Genomic DNA, 19,483 nt, shown 5'->3' on the forward strand with positions numbered 1-19,483 from the left:
CTCGGCTACAGGGGACTCCTCCCTCCCATTGCTAGTTCTTTCCAACCCACCCTGCCTGGGCTTGTCTGGACAGGAAGCAATTATGCCACTTAGAATGGGTGGCAGGGTGACATGTGGGAAGGGACAATGTGTAATAGCAGAGATGATATCCAGAGGGAGGAGCTGCTCTGAAGCTGATGGGCTGGACCAATGTCCAGGGAGGCTTGGAGGGAGCTTGAGCTACGATAAAAAAGGCAGTGGGTCCCCAGATTCCTGTAGCCATGCTGCACTTGCTGTTCAGGTGGGCTCTGCCCCGGGCCATGCTCCTACTACTGCTAGGTTCCCAGCTCCTGGTGACTCACAGCTGGATTTCTCAAGAGGAGAAAGACAGTTATGAACAAAGAGACATAGAACTTTATTTCCCTGCCACTGTGGAGTATGCCTTGCACATATTCAACCTACAGAGCAAGGACTCAATGGCCTATAGGCTGGTGCGCATCCTGAATTCCTGGAAGGAACAGGTAGGTGACCACATCTTCCTGCCTGATGACCTGAACTTGCTATAAAGTCAGGGTTGTGGGAGGAGGGGTCTTATCGTGGTGTCTTGTTCACCGTCTGAAGTTCATAAAATAGGGAAAGTACAATCTGTCCAGTTAGATTCAGTTTTATAAAATAAAAAAAAATATGGAAATTCAAATACCTCAGACAAAATCTACTCTCATGTAAGGTATATTTTTAGGCTCCATCATTATATAACATTAATGATGAATGACTCAAAATATAAACTATGAGGTGATAAGGATCCTGTGTAAGGAAAAGACCCTCAGAAGACATCAGCTGAGGAAATATTCTAAGGAACAAGTACAAGGAGATAATTTGAAAACAGAGAGCAGACGCCGAGAGAGAGGGAGGGAGAAGGGCCTGAAAATCAGGGCAATAAGAATTCTCCCTCATCCAGAGCAGCCCCTGTGACTTTGGGACCTCTTCTCTGGGCTCCCCCCCTGTGGTCTCCACCTATGGGGATGGATGCTATTCTACACTCTTCCCAGACCATGGTTCTCAATACTAGAGCATTGATTGTCCTTGTAAAGGAGTGTCTGCAGAATGCAGCCAAGAAGGTTGTTTTCACATGGCCTGCATCAGGATCATGTAAGGTCATGGGTGGGGGCAGGGGTAGGGTGTAGGTGTGATTGTGTCAGTGAGTGTGTGTATATGTGAAAGTGTGAGTTGAGAAGTGTGTGTAGCTTTGTGTGTCTCTGTGTGTACATGTGGATGTGAGTGTATGTTAGTGGGTAGTGAGGTTGTGTTAGTATGTGTGCAAGTGTGTTGGGGGTGTGTGTGTGATAGCGTGTGTATGTGTGTCTGAGTGTGTCTGTGAGTGTGTATGCATGTGTGCATGTGCTGGGGACTGACGCATTCCTTTCTCTCCCTCTGGACCTCTGCCCTGAGACCCTGAGAGAAGGATAATGGGAGCTCCAGCCTGCACAGCCTTCAGCTTCTGTGAACACTGCTGGGCCAGGTCCTGACTGGTTCTACTGCCTGAGCTTTCTCCAAGCTCTGCTCTGGGCTCCTAGATCTGCACTCACAGATCTGCTCTGGGCTCCCTAGAGCTGCACTCACACTAGGTTAGGGCATGAGGAGTATGGAATGGAATGAAGAAGATAGAGTGGAGAAGAGTATAGAAAATTCCAGCTGTACTTTGTAATAGGACAAGAGGTATCTGGAAACCATAGGGGTGTGTGTGTGTTTGTGTGTGTGTGTGTGTGTGTGTGTGTGTGTGTGTGTGTGTGTATGCTCAGTGGTACATGTGAGTGTTCCAGGAGCACTGTAGGACATTTTCCTGTTCTTGGGCAGGTGAAAGGTGTGCCAATGATGTCATAAATGACTCTCCTACTCTGGGGCCAACATTATTCAGCAAACTGTTACAGAGCCAACACCCTCCCAGGCACTTGGCATCTGTCTCCTGAGAGTGTTGTTGTAGCTTCAGAAGCATGCTGGAAATCAGGCTGGGTCTCCCTGGGGTATTTGGGGACATCATGCTGCAGGGTGTTATATATGAATGGTGTGTGACTCAGCCAGCATCTATCCCTGGCCTCAACAACATCCTCAGTCCTCTTTGCTCTGAATTCCCCAAGCTTGGCTTTACCCCCAACAAACTGACCCAGGCCCAGAGACAGCTCCCTAGTGGAGGAGTGATTGGGGCTCTCCCCACACTGCGTGGATCTACATTAGTAGTTCCTCACAGGAATTGAGAAGCACATTGCCACTGTAGTGTCTCCATGTACCACAGATAGAAGACATCCTGACCTTCTCCATGGAGATAAAGATTCGCAGAACTGAATGTGAGAAATTTGATGACGACATTGACAACTGTCCCTTTCAAGAAAGCCCAGAGCTGAACAATGTAAGACACACAGCAGATCCCTCAGGTCACACAGCTGAGGATGCAGCTTGGGACAGATGGGGAGATGGGGCAGATGACAGTGGCATTCCTAGTAATACAGATGAGTGAGGGAGCTGCAGGCCCTGCCATGTCCACTGCTGGCACTGCAGCAGGAGCACAGCTGGGCTAGCCAGCTCCAAGGTCCACTCGTAGGCTCCTGGCCAATCTGGGAACCAACTCTGCCCACTCACTGCATTCCAGCTGCCTGTGTCCTGGGCCTCACTGATATCAGATTGCTCCTGGTCATGAGAATCCAGGTCTTCTGGGGCTGAGACAGGATGTCTCTTCTCTGAACTTTATCCACCTCCCTTCCTGACCTCCAGAAACAGGGGCATGTTAGGGTAGCCTACAGCATCTTTGCCTCACTGACTATTTTGGAGTTCCCCTTGGGCCTGTCAACAGTGTGAAGGAATGGGGCTTAAGGAAGGACGCACTGCCCTTTCTCCTATGCCATAACCTGGGACCCAGTGAACTACCAGCTCCTTGTACAAGGAAAAAGGTCAATGTGAACCCCAGCTCTGGGGAAATCCCACCTTGACCAGAGGCTCCTCTGAAATAGCACCCACTAGTAAAGAGCACCCTAATGCTGCACTAGGGTCGTGGGTCACACTGGGTCAGTTTGAGTGTTCCCCTGGAGACCACAGACCAAGGTAAGGAGTATGCACAGGTGCCCCTAAGGTCAGGACAGGTCCTAGGTCCAAAACAGGAATGCCTTGGATGGCGGTACATCAGAGGACCACAGCCTGCATCCATAGCTGTTCACCTCGGGATGGGTGGTTGGGATGTGTCTTGTGTTTAAAGCTGGAGCCACTGCTTTCCATTGTTCTTCACCCACCCTCCATTCTTGTGCTTGTTCCCTCAGACCATCATTTGCTTCTTCACCATCAGCACTGAGCCCTGGAGAACCAAGTTTGTACTCCGGAACAAGACCTGCTTGGAAGACTTCCTTTGATTGAGGCCATGCCCCACCTGGTCTCTAGCTGTTTTTCTTCAGGACACCAGCGTTTCTCAGCAGGAGGCAACACAGGTTGTTCTCTTGCAAGTGTCTGGGTCTCACTTCCAGGCATTGTGGAAATTCCTCATTGTCCAATTTTTTTCATGTAGAATAGATCATTAAACATCTGCATTTCAAGAAGCTTTGTGTGGCATGGTTCCAGAGAGGCTGCACAGGTGAAGGACTGATCCCAGCAAGGCTGTAGGGTGGGCCCAGGGAAGTGGGTTCTCTTTCCTCTTGGACCTCTGGAGCCAGCTTCAGGTGGCACAGTCTGAAAGTACAGGGTACTTCTGAGCTGCTGTCTTCAGGTTCATGAGGGATCACTTTTGTCCCCAAAGTTCCAATGACCATGACTTGGCAGAGAACCCAAATTGCAGGGCGGACCTCAGACATTCATGACATATGAGTACCCTGTCTTCAGTGATTTGCTAACACCAATTTCCTGGTCCACACAGCTGTAAGGATATGGGAGTGTCAGTATCCTCACCCACTGAGTGATCCAGACACTGCCAGTCTTGAAGCCTCAAAAATGTTCCATTAGGGCCTCCCCAACTTTTCACAAGAAGGCTGCATTTTCTTGAATTCCCAGGAGACCCATGGACACTTACCACTTGAGAGGTACTGTTCTCTCAGATGCCATGAGACTCAGCCTGAATCTCCTAAAAGAGGATTGGCAAACTTTTTCTGTAAGTAGAGTGTAACTGTTTTGTCCTCTGTGAGCCATATGGCTTTGTTCTCAGCTCCCTGACTTTGCTTTGAGAGTTCCACAAACAATGTAAACACAGACATGAGTGTTGTGTTCCAGTAAGACTATTTACACAAATAAGCAACTTCTCCATTTGGTCTTGGAGCTGTGGCTTCCCTCCCCAACTAGCTGTCCCTCTAATGCTCATGCAACTCGACCACCCAGTACTTGACACTTTCCTCCACTGAAAGATCCTATGCTCCCCTAAGTTCTGCTCAGGGCTTTCTCTGTACAAGTGGCACTCCATCTTCAGAGTAGGCACACCTCAGTGGGGGGAGGTGGGCCCAAGGACAGCACTCCACTCCCACATACAGCTGCAATAGGAAAAGGCCTAGAGTTCCAGCACCACAGAGGCAAGTCAGAGGCATGTTCTGCGGGGTTCTCATATAGTCCAGCAAGACTGTGATCCATAACAATAGCCATGTTGACTGTCTCCCTCCCTTGCCCTCTGTGTGCCTCTTGGGATCACCTCCCAAACAAATCACCTGAATCTTCCAGTCCACATTGCAGGGTCACCCTGGGAATTCGCGGTAGACATGTAGTATTAGATATCTTTAGGGCTCATTCTTTCTGGAGACCTGGAATGTATGCTCCCCCAGGCAGAGCCATGAGGAAAACCTGACAGTGGGCACCCTCACTGCTAGATGACCATCACTCAGAGTGGACTCAGCAGTGTTCTTCTCCCATAGCCCTCCTGTCTGGTCTCAGACTTCAGAACATTTTTCATGAAGACCCTCCAACCAACCAACCTCCTATCTACTCCCACACTCAACTGTTCTGAGTCATGCCTCAATCTGCAGAAGGAAGACTAAGGGATCTCTTTACCCACTTTGATCCCATTGTATTTTCCACAGTCACAGCACTAATTCTACTCAAGTCCCATCAGGAAGCTCCAGGAGACAGTTTCCTGTGTGCTCAGAGTCCGCAAAGCAAGAATCAAGTCATAGCTCCTGGCAAGGACTCACTAAATCCTGCTTCACACCACACCTGTGGGGCTTTCTTAATAGTACTGGCCCACACCCAGAGACTCTGGCCCCAAGGCCTAACAGGGAGTCCATGCTCCAAGTGATCCAACTTTGTAACAGATGTAGGATGACGATCATGTGCTGTGGGAAAACATTTCCTCTCTTACCCTGTCCACCTCTACTTGGCTCGAGGGGTTATGTGCCCTTCTCCTTTCAGAGTAGGTTTGTTGAATAAGGGGTCAAGGAAGGGAAGAACTCTGAGTATCCAGGAAAGGGGACCCAGGCCAGGGCTGTGGAGTGAACTTGAGAAGGCACTGAGAATGGGCTGCATGGAGCCATCCTGCCTCAGTGAGCCCGGCTGGCAGGTAGAGCCAGATGTCTGCAGCCTTCAAGGTTCTGGTTGAAGGATGAGTGTGGCCATGGCAGAAGCCCTGTTCAGGCTCACAATATTCCTTGTGCATGAACACACCCTCTCTCCCTAGGGAAGAAAGGGGAAGAAAACACAGGTGGAATTCACCCATGGAAGATGAGGACAAGATCAGGTTTAGAGAGGCCCAGGCTCCCATGCTCTGGCTGACCCTCACTGCCCTAGACAGTGGGTGACAAAGGCCATTTCCTGGTGTGAGGCCACTGAGAACCCTGGGGGCCATATAGCACTGGCAAACTGGGAGGAATTCCCCTTGGTCTCCAGGGAGCCCCAGGAAGCCGGCTGGGGGCCCTGGCCTGGAATTGGGAGAGCCACCCCAGCTCTGCCAAAAGCCAGTCTTGCAGCCTTGGCCCTGCCCTTCACCATCTACACTCCAGTTGCTCACACACCACACAAGGATAACAAACTCCAAGCTTTCTCCACAGGCTGCCATTTGGGATAATGCTCAGGGTTATGGAGTAGAAGTGCTGTGTTTTCTGAAATATTCTCCCTAGTTAGGAGTCACTCTGACTACTTGCTTCTTTCCTTATCTCTGGTCAGGTCCATGTGGTCCTTGCACATTGGTCCATAGTGTCTGACCCTCGGTCCCAGGCTTGGGGACAAGAGTGAAAGTGGGCCATAGAGCTGCCACTGATATGACAGTAAAGTGTAGATTCCAGGAGTTGTTTTCATCACTGTGATTATCAGTGACCCTGAATGTGGACCTGGGGAGCACAGAGTATTGGAGAAGATGGGCATACAGGCAGGCCCAGCTCCTGGTACTGAAGGATTCTGTCCATCTCCCATCTAGCCCATGCACCTAGGGCACCTCTAATGCTCGATCCTCACCAACACCTGGTGCCCACTGGTGCCACATGGGTGTGGTCCCCAGTGCTCATCCTGAACCCATTATCCTCACAGAACCACATAGGCATGGAGGGGTCAAGTCACTTTTCTCTCCATGTGAGACAAAGAGACAAACTCTTCCCCCACCTCAAGTGTAGACATCTATAGCCCCCTGCAAAGTTCTGTATTATGAGCCAACTCCTTCCCACACATCACCAGTCAGAGGACAACTGCAAGAATATTCTTATGTCAGCAGTGTTGTGGTACATGGTTGTTTCGAGTTCCGCAGCCTCTAGAGCTGTACAGTTGCAGTGAGGTGATGCTGAGAGGAATGCTCCATTGAGAAGCTCCAGGACTCATGAACCTGCATCCCAGTAACACCACAGGGTTGGACCATCACCACCACAGCTGGTACTGTTACAGGCAAAGAGGCATCAGCACATGAAGTTGGAAGATTCTATCCCTGTCTCAGAGCTGGTATCAAGAAGGTTAAACATTATAAAGGAAGCAGCAGAGTTGAAAGATGAGTCAATCTGTCTACTTCCACAGTGTCTATAAACCCCTCTACCCAATACAGAATGTGGATTTTCTTTTGACAAAATAAGCTGATAGTCATGAGATGATAGGATTGCAAATGTCACAGACATGACAGTATTCTGTCAAAAAAAAAATCTGATGATTGGGATTAATCACATATCCTGATAATAATATTTTTATTATTAGTAGTGAAAAGTATGTTAGTAAATTATCTTTGAAATAAACTGAAAACAAAAGAACTGGTAAAATAAATGGGCAACACATTAGTTTGTAAGTCCATTTTACATTTAGTTCATAGTATAAATCACAAAATAATAAAACACAACTAAAATATTTTGCTATTTAAGTTAATTCGTAATCACCAATAGATCTGTTAATCATTTTTTATTTTTTATTTTTTTAATTTAATTTTTTTCCAGTGTTCCAAAATTCATTGTTTATGCTCCACACCCAGTGCTCCATGCAATACGTGCCCTCCATAATAACCACTACCAGGCTCACCCAACCCCCCACCTCACTCCCCTCCAAAACCTTCAGTTTGTTTCTCAGAGTCCACAGTCTCTCATGGTTTGACTCCCCTTCTGATTTCATTTTTTAAACAATGGATGTAATACATTTTAAAACTTGTCAATTGGAGCTACTATAGTATAACAAGAGATAAATGCATTTATTAGAAGCCATAAATTATAGGGAATAAGAATATAATATTAACTGTAGTAGAAAGGCAAGATTACTGACAAAACAACAAAATTGTAAAATAAAAAAAGCAGGGTTATGAACTAAGCCTAATGTTGGGTGAAACGGGATTAGAAGCAGGCAGATATTTAGCAGGAACTATCAGTAAACAAAGAGAGACAGAGAAAAAATATACAAAATATTAATACTAAAAAACAGCAGACCCATAGGTGTTCAGGACAAAGATTAATGTGCATATAAAAAGGCTATAAGAAAGCAAAGAGATTTTAGACTTAACACCAAAGCATGATTCATAAAAGGGAGATGTGATCATTCTTGTCAAGATTAAAATGTTTGCTCAGTGAGATCCCATGTGACCAGTATGAAAAATCAAGCTATCGAGTGGAAGAAAATATTTGCAAGCCACACTTCCAGCAGATAACTAGGATCTAGAATATATAAAAACTCTCAAAACTCAATAGTGTAAAAATATAACTAGAAATAGGGCAAAAGATATGAACAGACATTTCACCAACAAAATATAAGATGGAAAATACACACATGAAAATATATTCAACATATCTAAGCAACAAAGGAAATACAAATTAAATACAATGAGATAGAATCATCCAAAGTGGTAATGTAAGAAAACCCTGAATTCAGCTCCTTCACAGACACACAATTTCATCTACAATTGCACTAAAAATAAAAAAAATCTATGAATTAACCAAAGAGGTAAAAGACCTGTACTCTGAAAACAACAAAAACACTGATGAAAAAAAACTGAAGATGTCACAAACAAATGGAAAGATATTCCATGCACATGGACTAGAAGAATTAATATTGTTAAAATGTCCATATTACCCAAAGGCAATCCACAGATTCAATGCAATCCCTATTGAAATACCAGTTTCACAGAGCTAGAACAAATAATACTAAAATATGGCATGACGAAACATTCCCAATAACCAAAACAATCTTGAGAAAGAACAAAGCTAGAGGCTTAACAATTCCTGATTTTAAGATACTACAAAGTGGCAATGATCAAAACAATATGAGTACTGGCACAAAAACAGATACATTGATCAATGGAGCAGGAATAGGGAGCCCAGATATAAACTCACATATATACAGTCAATTACACCATGAGAAACGTGGCAAGAATATGCAAAGGGGAAAATACAGTCTCTTCAATAAATGGTGCTAGAAAACTGGACAGAATATATGCAAAACAATGAAATTGTTTTGCCTTTCTATACCACTTTCTATACCATACACAAAAGAAGCACAAAGTGTACTAAATTCCTAAATGTGAGACCTGAAACCATAAAATTCTTAGATAAAACATGGGCAGTAAACTCTTGGACATTGGCCTTTGCAATATTTTGCTAGTTACGTCTCCTCAGCTAAGGGGAAGAAAACCAAAAATAAACTATTGGGACTACACCAAAATAAACAGCTCTTACACAATGAAGAAAACCATGAGCAAAAATGAAAAGCCTACTGTGTTGGAGAAGATATTTGCAAATATATCTCATAACGTGTTAATATTCAAGATATATAATAACTTATACAAGTTAACACCAAAAAAATCTGAAAAAAATCATAATTCATAATAATCAAAATACTTGAATAGATATGTTTTCCAAAGAACATAGACAGATGGCTAGCAGACACATGAAGAGATGCCCAACACCATTAGTCTTCAGGGAAAAGCAAACGAAAGCCACAATGAGCAATCATCTTACACCTGTCAAAATGTATAATATCAAAACAATCAAGAAAACTAAAAGGCAGCCTACAGAATGGGAGAAGATATTTGCAAATGGCATATCTGAAAAAGGGTCAGTATCCAAAATTTATAAAGAACTTATCAAACTCAACATCCAAAAACCAAATAGTCCAGTTAAGAAATGGGAAGAAGACATGAATAGACACTTTTCCAAAGAAGACGTCCTGATGGATAACAGACATATGAAAAGACGCTCAACATCACTCAGCATCAGCAAAATACAAATCAAAACCATGAGACACCACCTCATACCTGTCAGAATGGCTAAAAATCAACAGCAAAGAAATATAACAGATTGTTAGTGAGGATGAGGAGAAAGAACCCTCTTGCACTGTTGGTAGGAAGGCAAACTGGTGAAGTCCTTCTGAAAAACAGTATGGAGGTTCCTCAAAAAGTTAAAAATAGAATTACCCTATGACCCAGCAATTGCACAGCTAGGCATTTACTCAAAGCATACAAAAATACAGATTTGAAGGGGTACATGCACCCTGTTTACAGTAGCATTATCAATATTAGCCAAACTATGGAAAAAGCCCAAATATCTGACTAATGAATGGTTGAAGAAAAGATGGAATATATATGCAATGGAATATTATTTAGCCATCAAAAAGAATGAAATCTTGCCATGTGCAATGATATGGATGGAGCTAGTGTGTTAAGCAAAATAAGTCAGTCAGAGAAAGACAAATACCATATGACTTCACTCATATGTGGAATTTAAGAAACAAAACAGATGAACATGTGGGAGGGGGAAAAAAGAAAAAAAAGAGAGAGGGAAACAAATGATAAGATATTCTTAAAGATAGAGAACAAGGGCACCTGGATGCCTTAGTTGGCTAAGCGATGAGCTCTTGATTTTGGCTCAGGTCATGATTTCAGAGTCATCAGATCCAGCACCCTATCTGCTCAACATGGAACCTGCTTAGATTCTCTCTCTCTTTGACATCCCTATCTCTCCAAAACACATACATACACAAAAACATAATAAATAAATAATAAAGAACATACTGAAGGTTGATGAAGGGAGGTGGGTGTGAGACGGGTTAGATGGTGATGGGTTTTAAGGAGGGAACTTGTTATGAGCAGTGGGTGTTGTACATAAGTGATGAATCACTGAATTGCACTCCTGATACCAATACTGCACTGTATATTAACTAGATAGAATTTAAATAAAAATTTGAAAAGAAAAAAATATAAAAAACAAGAAAAGAGATAACAAGAATTGGTAAAGACATAAAGAAGAGGGAACCATAGTGCTCTATTGGTGGGAAATTGGTATGGCCATTGTGAGAAACAGTATAGCGGTTCCTCAAAAGATTAAAAATTGAAATACCCAAATTGTAATTCCTCTATTTGGTATTTACTCCCCAAGATGGAAACACTAATTCAAAAGGATATATGGACCCCTATGTTTGTTACAGCATTATTTACAATAGCCAAGATGTGGAAGCAACCCAAGTGCCCACCAATAGATGAATGAATAGATAAATCTATCTATCTGTCTATCTATCTATCTATCTATCTATCCATGATAGAATAGTACCCAGTTATAAAAAAGGATGAGATATTTGCCACTTGTGACAGTATGGATGAATCTAAAGGGTATTATACTAAGGGAAATAGTCAGAGAAAGACAAAGATGGGAAATAAGAGAAAGACAAATCTGCTTTCATTTGTATGTGGAATTTTAAAAGCAAAACAAATTTAAAAACAAACAAACAACAAAAACAAACCCACAGATACAAAGAACAAACTGATGGTTTCCAGAGGTATGAGAAAATGGGTGAAGAAGAGTGAGAGATGCAGTCTTCCAGTTATTGAAATAACTAGTCAGGGAGATAAAAAGTACAGTATAAAGAATATAGTCAATAATACTGTAATATCACTGAATGATGACAGATTTTAGCTACATTTGTGATGAACATAACATAATATGTGGGCTTGTCAATGCACTGCAGTTTACATCTGAAACGAATGTAACATTGTGTGTCAACTATACATTTTTAATAGAAAAAAAACAGGAGATATCAGTATACACTTATCAGAGTGACTAGAAAAAAATTGTAACAATAACAAATATTTGTAAGAATACACAAAAACTAAACCATTCATACATTGCAGATAGGAGCATAAAATGGTACAGCCACTCTAGAAAACAGTTTGACAATGTCTTGTAAGATTCAACAGGCAATTGCACACTTGGGCATTGAGCTCACAGAGATGAAAACTTACATTCACACAAAAACCTGTATAAGAGTGTTTATAGCAGCTCTGTGTATGTGTGTGTGTGTGTGTGTGTGTGTGTGTGTGTGTGTGTGTTTATGATAACCAAAAACTGGTTACCAGCCCAGAAACCCTTCAACAGGTGATGGTTTAAACAAACTACAGTACATACAAACTGAGGGTACTATTCAGGAATAAAAGTAACAAAATATTGATACACACAACAACTTGGGCAAATCTTCAGGAGGTATGTGGACTGAAAAAAATTAAATCACAAAGGTTACATACTACATGATTCCATTTATATGCTTTGAAATGACAAAAATTTTAGAAATATAGGACAAATGAGTGGTTGCTGGGACCAAGGATGGGGACAGGAAATGGTGTTGAGTAGCCTGGGGAGACTGGTGCGGTCATAAAAAGACAACAGGAGAGGTCCTTTTAAGGCTGGAACTAGTGGTGGGTACATGAACCTACATGGGTGATAAATATATACACACATAGACAAGCACATACAGAGACACACACACAGACATATGCACACATCAGTGTGAATATAACTGAAATCTGAACAAAGTAGGTGGATTTTATTAACGTCAATATACTGGTTGTGATATTTTACTATAGTTTTAAAATATGTAACATTGAAGAAAATGGGAAAAGTGTTCATGGGATTTTTTTGTACTATTAATTGCAACTGCATGTAAATCTACAGTTATCTCAATAAAAATTAATTTAAAACTTGATAGTAGGTTTAAACTGATCCATTTGAAATCTGTGGCAGGGCCAGACTCCATGCATGCCACATGGTCCCTCTTCCCAGGAACACTGGAAGGCAGTCTCCCAGACTCCTTTGCAGTTGAGTTGGAACTAGGTGACTGAGTTCTAGCCAATGACAATGTGAGTAGGATCATGTCAACTCTGGTCCAAGGTGGTTAAGAGCAAGATTATTTCTCTAGGCATGGTCTCTCTCTCCTCTGCCTGTACAAATGAAAAGAAGGAATTTCAAGATAGGAGTTGTCAAAAGAATTCACATCACATGCCTAAGGAGGCAGCAGTGGGAAAGAAATGCCAATAGAAGCTGCCTGACTTGTGCTGGATTTACAAGGGTCAAAATAAAATTTTGTTGTGTTAAGTAACTGAGATTCAGAGGCCTGTTTCTTACTGCAGCAGCATCTATCCTACCCTGGTTAATAGAAAAACCTTACCTGAATCAGAAAATTTTTTCAGAAAAGTACAGAGTTGTCATATGTTCTCATGAAAAACAGAGAACCTTTAAACTAATTTAACTAGATAGTCCATGATTCCTCCCGCATCTCTGACATAAAATAAAACTACACAGACAATGATCTCAGCACATTGCACCAACTTTTCAAGGAACAGATAATTCCTGTCTTACACATATTTCCCCAGATGTTACAAGTGGGGATAATGCTCCCAAAATTGTTCTATGAAATTGGTATATCTTACTATCAAAACTTGGCAAAAACTATGAGAACAAAACATGAAACTTAATCTCCCACACGAACATAAATAGTCAAATGCCCAGTGAATTCCAGGAATGGGACAGCTGTGCAGGGGGAAAAAAAGGCCAACACTTTATGACTCAGTCTAGAGTTTATTCCATGATATAAAAATAGTATGGTAGGAGTGCCTGGGTGGCTTAAAGCCAGTGGGTTAAAGCCTTTGCCTTCAGTTCAGGTCATGATCCGGGGTCCTGGGATTGAGCCCCACATTGGGCTCTCTGCTCAGCAGGGAGCCTGCTTCCCCTCCTCTCTTTTTGCCTGCCTCTGCCTACTTGTGATCTCTATCTGTCAAATAAATAAATAAAATCTTTAAAAAATAGTATGGTAAAGCTCATAATAATATAATAAAGAAGAAAATCATCTTTATCTTAATAGATATAGAAATAAAAAAGCATTTGATAAAATGCACCTAAATCTGAAAAAAAAATTCTTGCTGGTTAATTAAAAAATGAAAATAGCTTAACTTGGGGAAAAAACTGCCATTGAAGTGAAGGATAAAATAGCATTGCCTGCTCATAGAGTTAATATTCAACACTTGTTATTAAGATATGAACAGAAACATGAACACAACTGGCCCTTGAACAACTCAGTAGTTAGGAGTGCCCACCCCCGACACAGTGAAAAATCCATGTATAACTTTTGTCTTCTCCAAGACGTAATTATTGATAGCTTACTATTAACCAGAAGATTTACTGATGGTGTAAATAGTCCATTAATTCATATTTTGTATGTTACATGTATTATATACGGTATTCTTACAACAGAGTAAGCTAGATTAAAAGAAATTATTAAGAAAATCATAAAGTAGAAAAACACATGTATAGTATTGTACTATATTTATCCCCCAAAATGTGTACATAAGTGAACCCAAGAACTTCAAACCCATGCTGTTTAAGGGTCAACTGTAAATGGTATAAGCATTTAAAAGGAAGAGATAAGAAAGGTATCTGAAGAGAATTTCACTTTCAAAAAAAACAACCAACCAACTTGTGGCAACTGGTTCAAATGAGAGGACTCAGCAGTGTTGCTAACAGAAGATCAAACTATAAACATGAACATTATGTTAAGACATTTGAAAAAACAGATATAAAATGTAATAGAAATAAAATAGCATACCATTCAAAATGGTAGAAAGAAAAACAAAACACCGCGAGTTACCAGTGAATAATTTATTAACTCAATAAAACCTGAAAGAACACAGCAATGTATTACTGAAGACTGTAGGAGGACACTTGAGAATCGTGTGTGTGCACACATGCATGTGGACCTCATTGTAATGCTTGGAAAGATTCCCATTACTTAATAAAGTGACTGGATTTCCCATGTATGACCAATGTCATGCAATTTCAATGGAAACTCTGAAAAATCATCTCCTGAAATGAGACAAACTTGTTATACAGTTCTATAGGGAAGTAAAGACTTAAAAAATAGCTGAGTTAAAACAAAACAAAACAGCTGAACTTTCTTTTTAGAAAAAGATTTATTTATTTATTTTGGAGAGAGGGAAAAAGGGAGAGAGTCCACAAGCAGGAGGAGGGTCAGAGGGAGAGAGAGAGAAGAAGCAGACTCCATACTGAGCATGAGAGGAGGGACAGAGGGAGAGGGAGAGAAGCAGACTCCACACTGAGCATGAAGCCCTGTGTAGGGCTCAATCTCACAACACTGAGATCATGACCAGAGCCAAAACCAAGAGTTGGATGCCTAACAAACTTAGCCACCCAGGTACCCCTAACTGGGCTATTTCTAAAAAAGAACATGTACGTGGGACTTTCACCGTTATATGGCAAAGCATTTTATTAAGTAGTTGAAGAGAAAGAAATAACCCAAACAGAATCAGATCCAAGCAAATTTTGGAAACTGTTATATGGTTAAGCAGGTAAAGTAGTGTTCATTATGTTTGTACATTTCTGGTATTATTTAAACTTTAAATTGTGCTCAGAAAGAAAACCATGGGAATTCCTATTGCTATGATGCAGAAATTATCCCAGTGAAGTCATTAAGGGAACATTTTTGAAGGATGTGGTCAGAGAAAGAGAGTTTGGAAACGTGTGTAATGTCTTTGATAAAAGTTTGCTGTGGCCACGCAGGAATGCATAGTCAGAAGACAGTCCCCTCAGCACTCACAGAAAGTGGGAGATGTACACACACACACACACACACACACACACACAAAACAGAAACACAAGACTTGCCTACCCTACATCATTATTTTACATTTAAACCAAAGACAACCTCTCCCTACCGTGCATAATTATTCAGACCTGAAAACTCATATGATATAAAATACAAAACCTCAGATACTCAGAAATATTTCAATCCTACCTCCTTCTCATGCATGAAGAGATGATCATCATGGAAACTGCTGGACTTTCTCAGACTGAATTTGGGAGTCATCTGTTGAATGAGTAAGAGTTATTCAATACTTTTTCGGCCTGCCTTCTCATTAACCAAAAAGGAAACTCTAAATTGTCTGAAGTTCATGCCAAAATAATACTGACATAGGAGAAAAAAGTGATTTATTCACTCACAAGTGATAGGATTAATAAGACTATTATGCTTCATAATGTGGACTTTTGTTCTTTTCTGTAAATGACCTAACAATTACTTTATTTAAAAGTATCTGTCCATAAGGGGGCGTGTGGGTGGCTCAGTGGGTTGAGCACCTGACTCTTGATTTCGGCCCAGGTTCGTCATCTCAGGGTCCTGGGGCTCCATGCTCATTGTGGAGTCTGCTTGGGATTCTCTCTCCCTCTGCCCATCCCCGCACTTGTGCATGCACTCTCTTTCTCACTCACTCTCCTTCAATGAATAAATAAAATCTTAAAAAAAAAATCTGTCCATAGAAAAAGTCCAGTGACATTCCCACCTACCAGAGAAACTGGGATTGGCTTCTGTCTCAGGTATCGAGGATTTTCTATCTGAAAATTTGAGATAGAAATTAATAATTTGGTTAATTATTAATTATATTTTTGAGTTTTAATTTTTGCATTTTAATTATTTGATAAAATATTGAATTAAGCTGCTATACAAAAACATTTTCTATGTATCTTAATATTGAGTTTGTGTTTTAGGATGGGTATTGTATGATATGCTTTCAGTAGCCCACTAACAAATAAAAATAAAGCATAAAAAAAAAAAAAAAGTTTGCAGTGGCCATTACTGACAGACCTGGGAAGCAAGGTAAAGACTAGATGGGTTTGGCTATGAGAGTCAAGACGGCAGGAAAGTAGCAGACTGAGACTACATCAGGTAGCAGGAGATCAGCTAGGTAGCTTATCTAAACATTGAAAACACCTACAAATCCAATGGGAGATCAAAGAGAAGAACAGCAATTCTAGAAACAGAAAATCAACCACTTTCTGAAAGGTAGGACTGGTGGAGAAGTGAATCCAAAGCGACAGGAAGATAGACCATGGGGGGGAGGGGCCGGCTCCCAGCAAGCTGTGGAACAACGGAGCACTAAATCAGGACTTTTAAAAGTCTGTTCCACTGAGGGACATCACTCCAGAGGGTAAACCAGGCTGAAGCCCACGCAGGGTCAGCATGGGCCCAGGTCCTGCAGGGTCACAGAAGAATCAGGGGTGTTTGAGTTTTGCAGAGCTTGCAGGTATTAGGACGGGGAAGCCGGCTACAGAGACAGAGCTGAGGAGTGAGCTCTCAGCTCAGGGTTACCTTGAACTGGTCGCAGGCTGGGTGAGCTCGGAGCGCGGCCAGAGGCCAGGGAGAAGGGAGTGATTGGGTGCTATTTTCTGAGGGTACACTGAGGAGTGGGGCCCCAAGCTCTTGGTTCCTCCAGGCTGGAGACTGGGAGGCCACCATTTTCATTCCTGTCCTCTGAAACTCAAGAGAAAGTGTTTAGGGAACAAAAGCTCCCAAAAGAGAACCCAAGCGGATTACTTAGCCTGGCCCCTGGTAAGGGCAGTGCAATTCTGCCTCAGGCAAAGACAACTGAGAATCACTACAACAGGCCCCTCCCCCAGAAGATCAACAAGAAATCCAGCCAGGACCAAGTTCACCTACCAAGGAGAGCAGGTTCAATACCAAGGAAGGCAGCGGAATTCCAGAGGAGGAGAAAACAAAGCATGGAACGCATGGCTTTCTCCTGATGATTCTTTAGTCTTGTGGTTACTTTAATTTTTTTTATTTTTTTTTTCTTCTTCTGCTAAGTTTTTTTAACTTTTACTGTTTTCTTTTTTAATGTTTTTAAACTGGTCTATCTAATATGTATATTTTTCTTTGTTATACTTTTTCTTTATTTGTTTTCTTTTTATAATTTTTTCCTTTTTTGTACCTCTTTTTATCCCCTTTCTCCCCCCCCCCACCCGCACCATTTGGGGTCTCTTCTGATTTGGTTAAAGTGCATTTTCCTAGGGTCTTTGCCACCTTTTACTATTTTACTTGCTCCTACATATACTCTTATCTGGACAAATTGACAAGGTGGAAAAATTCACCACAAAAAAAGAAGAACAAGAGGCAGTACCAAAGGCTAGGGACCTAATCAATACAGACATTGGTAATGTCAGACCTAGAGTTCAGAATGATGATACTAAAGGTTCTAGCCAGGCTCGAAAAAGGCATGGAAGAGATTAGAGAAACCCTCTCTGGAGATATAAAAGCCCTTTCTGGAGAAATAAAAGAACTAAAATTTAACCAAGTTGAAATCAAAAAAGCTATTAATGAAGTGCAATAAAAAATGGAGGCTCTGGGCGCCTGGGAGGCTCAGTGAGTCAAGCTACTGCCTTCGGCTCAGGTCGTGATCCTGGGGTCCTGGGATTGAGTCCCATGTCGGGCTCCTTGCTCAGCAGGGACCCTGCTTCTCTCGCTGCCTCTCCCTGCCACTCTGCCTGCTTGTGTGCTCTCTCTCTCTCTGTCTGACAAATAAATAAATAAAATCTTTTAAAAAAAAATGGAGGCTCTCACTGCTAGGATAAATGAGACAGAAGAAAGAATTAGTGATATAGAAAACCAAATGACAGAGAATAAAGAAGGTGAGCAAAAGAGGGACAAACAGCTACTGGAACACGAGGGGAGAATTCGAGAGATAAGTGACACCATAAGATGAAACAACATTAGAATAATTGGGATTCCAGAAGAAGAAGAGAGAGAGAGGGGAGCAGATGGTCTATTGGAGAGAATTATTGGAGAGAATTTCCTTAATATGGCAAAGGGAACAAGCATCAAAATCCAGGAGGTGCAGAGAATCCCCCTCAAAATCAACAAGAATAAGTCCAAACCCCGTCACCTAATAGTAAAATTTACAAGTTTTAGTGACAAACAGAAAATCCTGAAAGCAGCCTGGGAAAAGAAGTCTGTAACATACAATGGTAAAAATATTAGATTGGCAGAAGACTTATCCACAGAGACCTGGCAGGCCAGAAAGAGCTGGCATGATATATTCAGAGCACTAAATGAGAAAAACATGCAGCCAAGAATACTCTATCCAGCTAGGCTATCATTGAAAATAGAAGGAGAGATACAAAGCTTCCAGGACAAACAAAAACTGAAAGAATTTGCAAAAACCAAACCAGCTCTACAGGAAATATTGAAAGGGGTCCTCTAAGCAAAGAGAGAGCCTATAAGTAGTAGATCAGAAAGGTACAGAGACAATATACAGTAACAGTCATCTTACAGACAATACAATGTCACTAAATTCATATCTCTCAATAGTTACCCTGAATGTTAATGGGTTAAATGCCCCAATCAAAAGACATAGGGTATCAAAATGGATAAAAAAAAAAATCTATATGTTGCCTATAAGAAACTAATTTTAGACGTGAAGACACCTCCAGAATTAAAGTGAGGGGGGTGGAAAACAATTTACCATGCTAATGGGCATCAGAAGAAAGCTGGGGTGGCAATCCTTATATCAGATCAACAAGATTTTAACCCAAGGACTATAATAAGAGATGAGGAAGGACACTATATCATACTCAAAGGGTCTGTCCAACAAGAAGATCTAACAATTTTAAATATCTATGCCCCTAACGTGGGAGCAGCCAACTATATCAACCAATTAATAACAAAATCAAAGAAACACATCAATAATAATACAATAGTAGGGGACTTTAACACTCCCCTCACTGAAATGGACAGATTATCCAAGCAAAAGATCAACAAGGAAATAAAGGCCTTACATGACACACTGGACCACATGGACTTCACAGATATATTCAGAACATTTCAGCCCAAAGCAACAGAATACAAATTCTTCTCTAGTGCACATGGAATCTTCTCCAGAATAGATCACATCCTGGGTCCTAAATCAGGTCTCAACCAGTATCAAAAGATTGGGATCATTCCCTGCATATTTTCAGACCACGATGCTCTGAAGCTAGAACTCAATCACAAGAGG

The 19,483-nt window shown here is 41.5% G+C and overlaps 1 protein-coding gene across 1 annotated transcript; it reads left to right on the forward strand.

Moving 5' to 3' along the window:
* The first annotated feature begins 260 nt into the window (after positions 1-260).
* LOC123926434 (cystatin-9-like) lies at positions 261-3,374 on the forward strand. The gene is made up of 3 exons (XM_045980292.1): positions 261-500; positions 2,270-2,383; positions 3,285-3,374. The coding sequence occupies exons 1-3, from the start codon at positions 261-263 to the stop codon at positions 3,372-3,374; spliced, it is 444 nt and encodes a 147-aa protein (XP_045836248.1).
* The last annotated feature ends 16,109 nt before the right edge of the window (positions 3,375-19,483 follow it).

This window comes from Meles meles, chromosome 16, assembly GCF_922984935.1.
Source record: "Meles meles chromosome 16, mMelMel3.1 paternal haplotype, whole genome shotgun sequence".
NCBI classification, from domain to species: Eukaryota; Metazoa; Chordata; class Mammalia; order Carnivora; family Mustelidae; genus Meles; species Meles meles.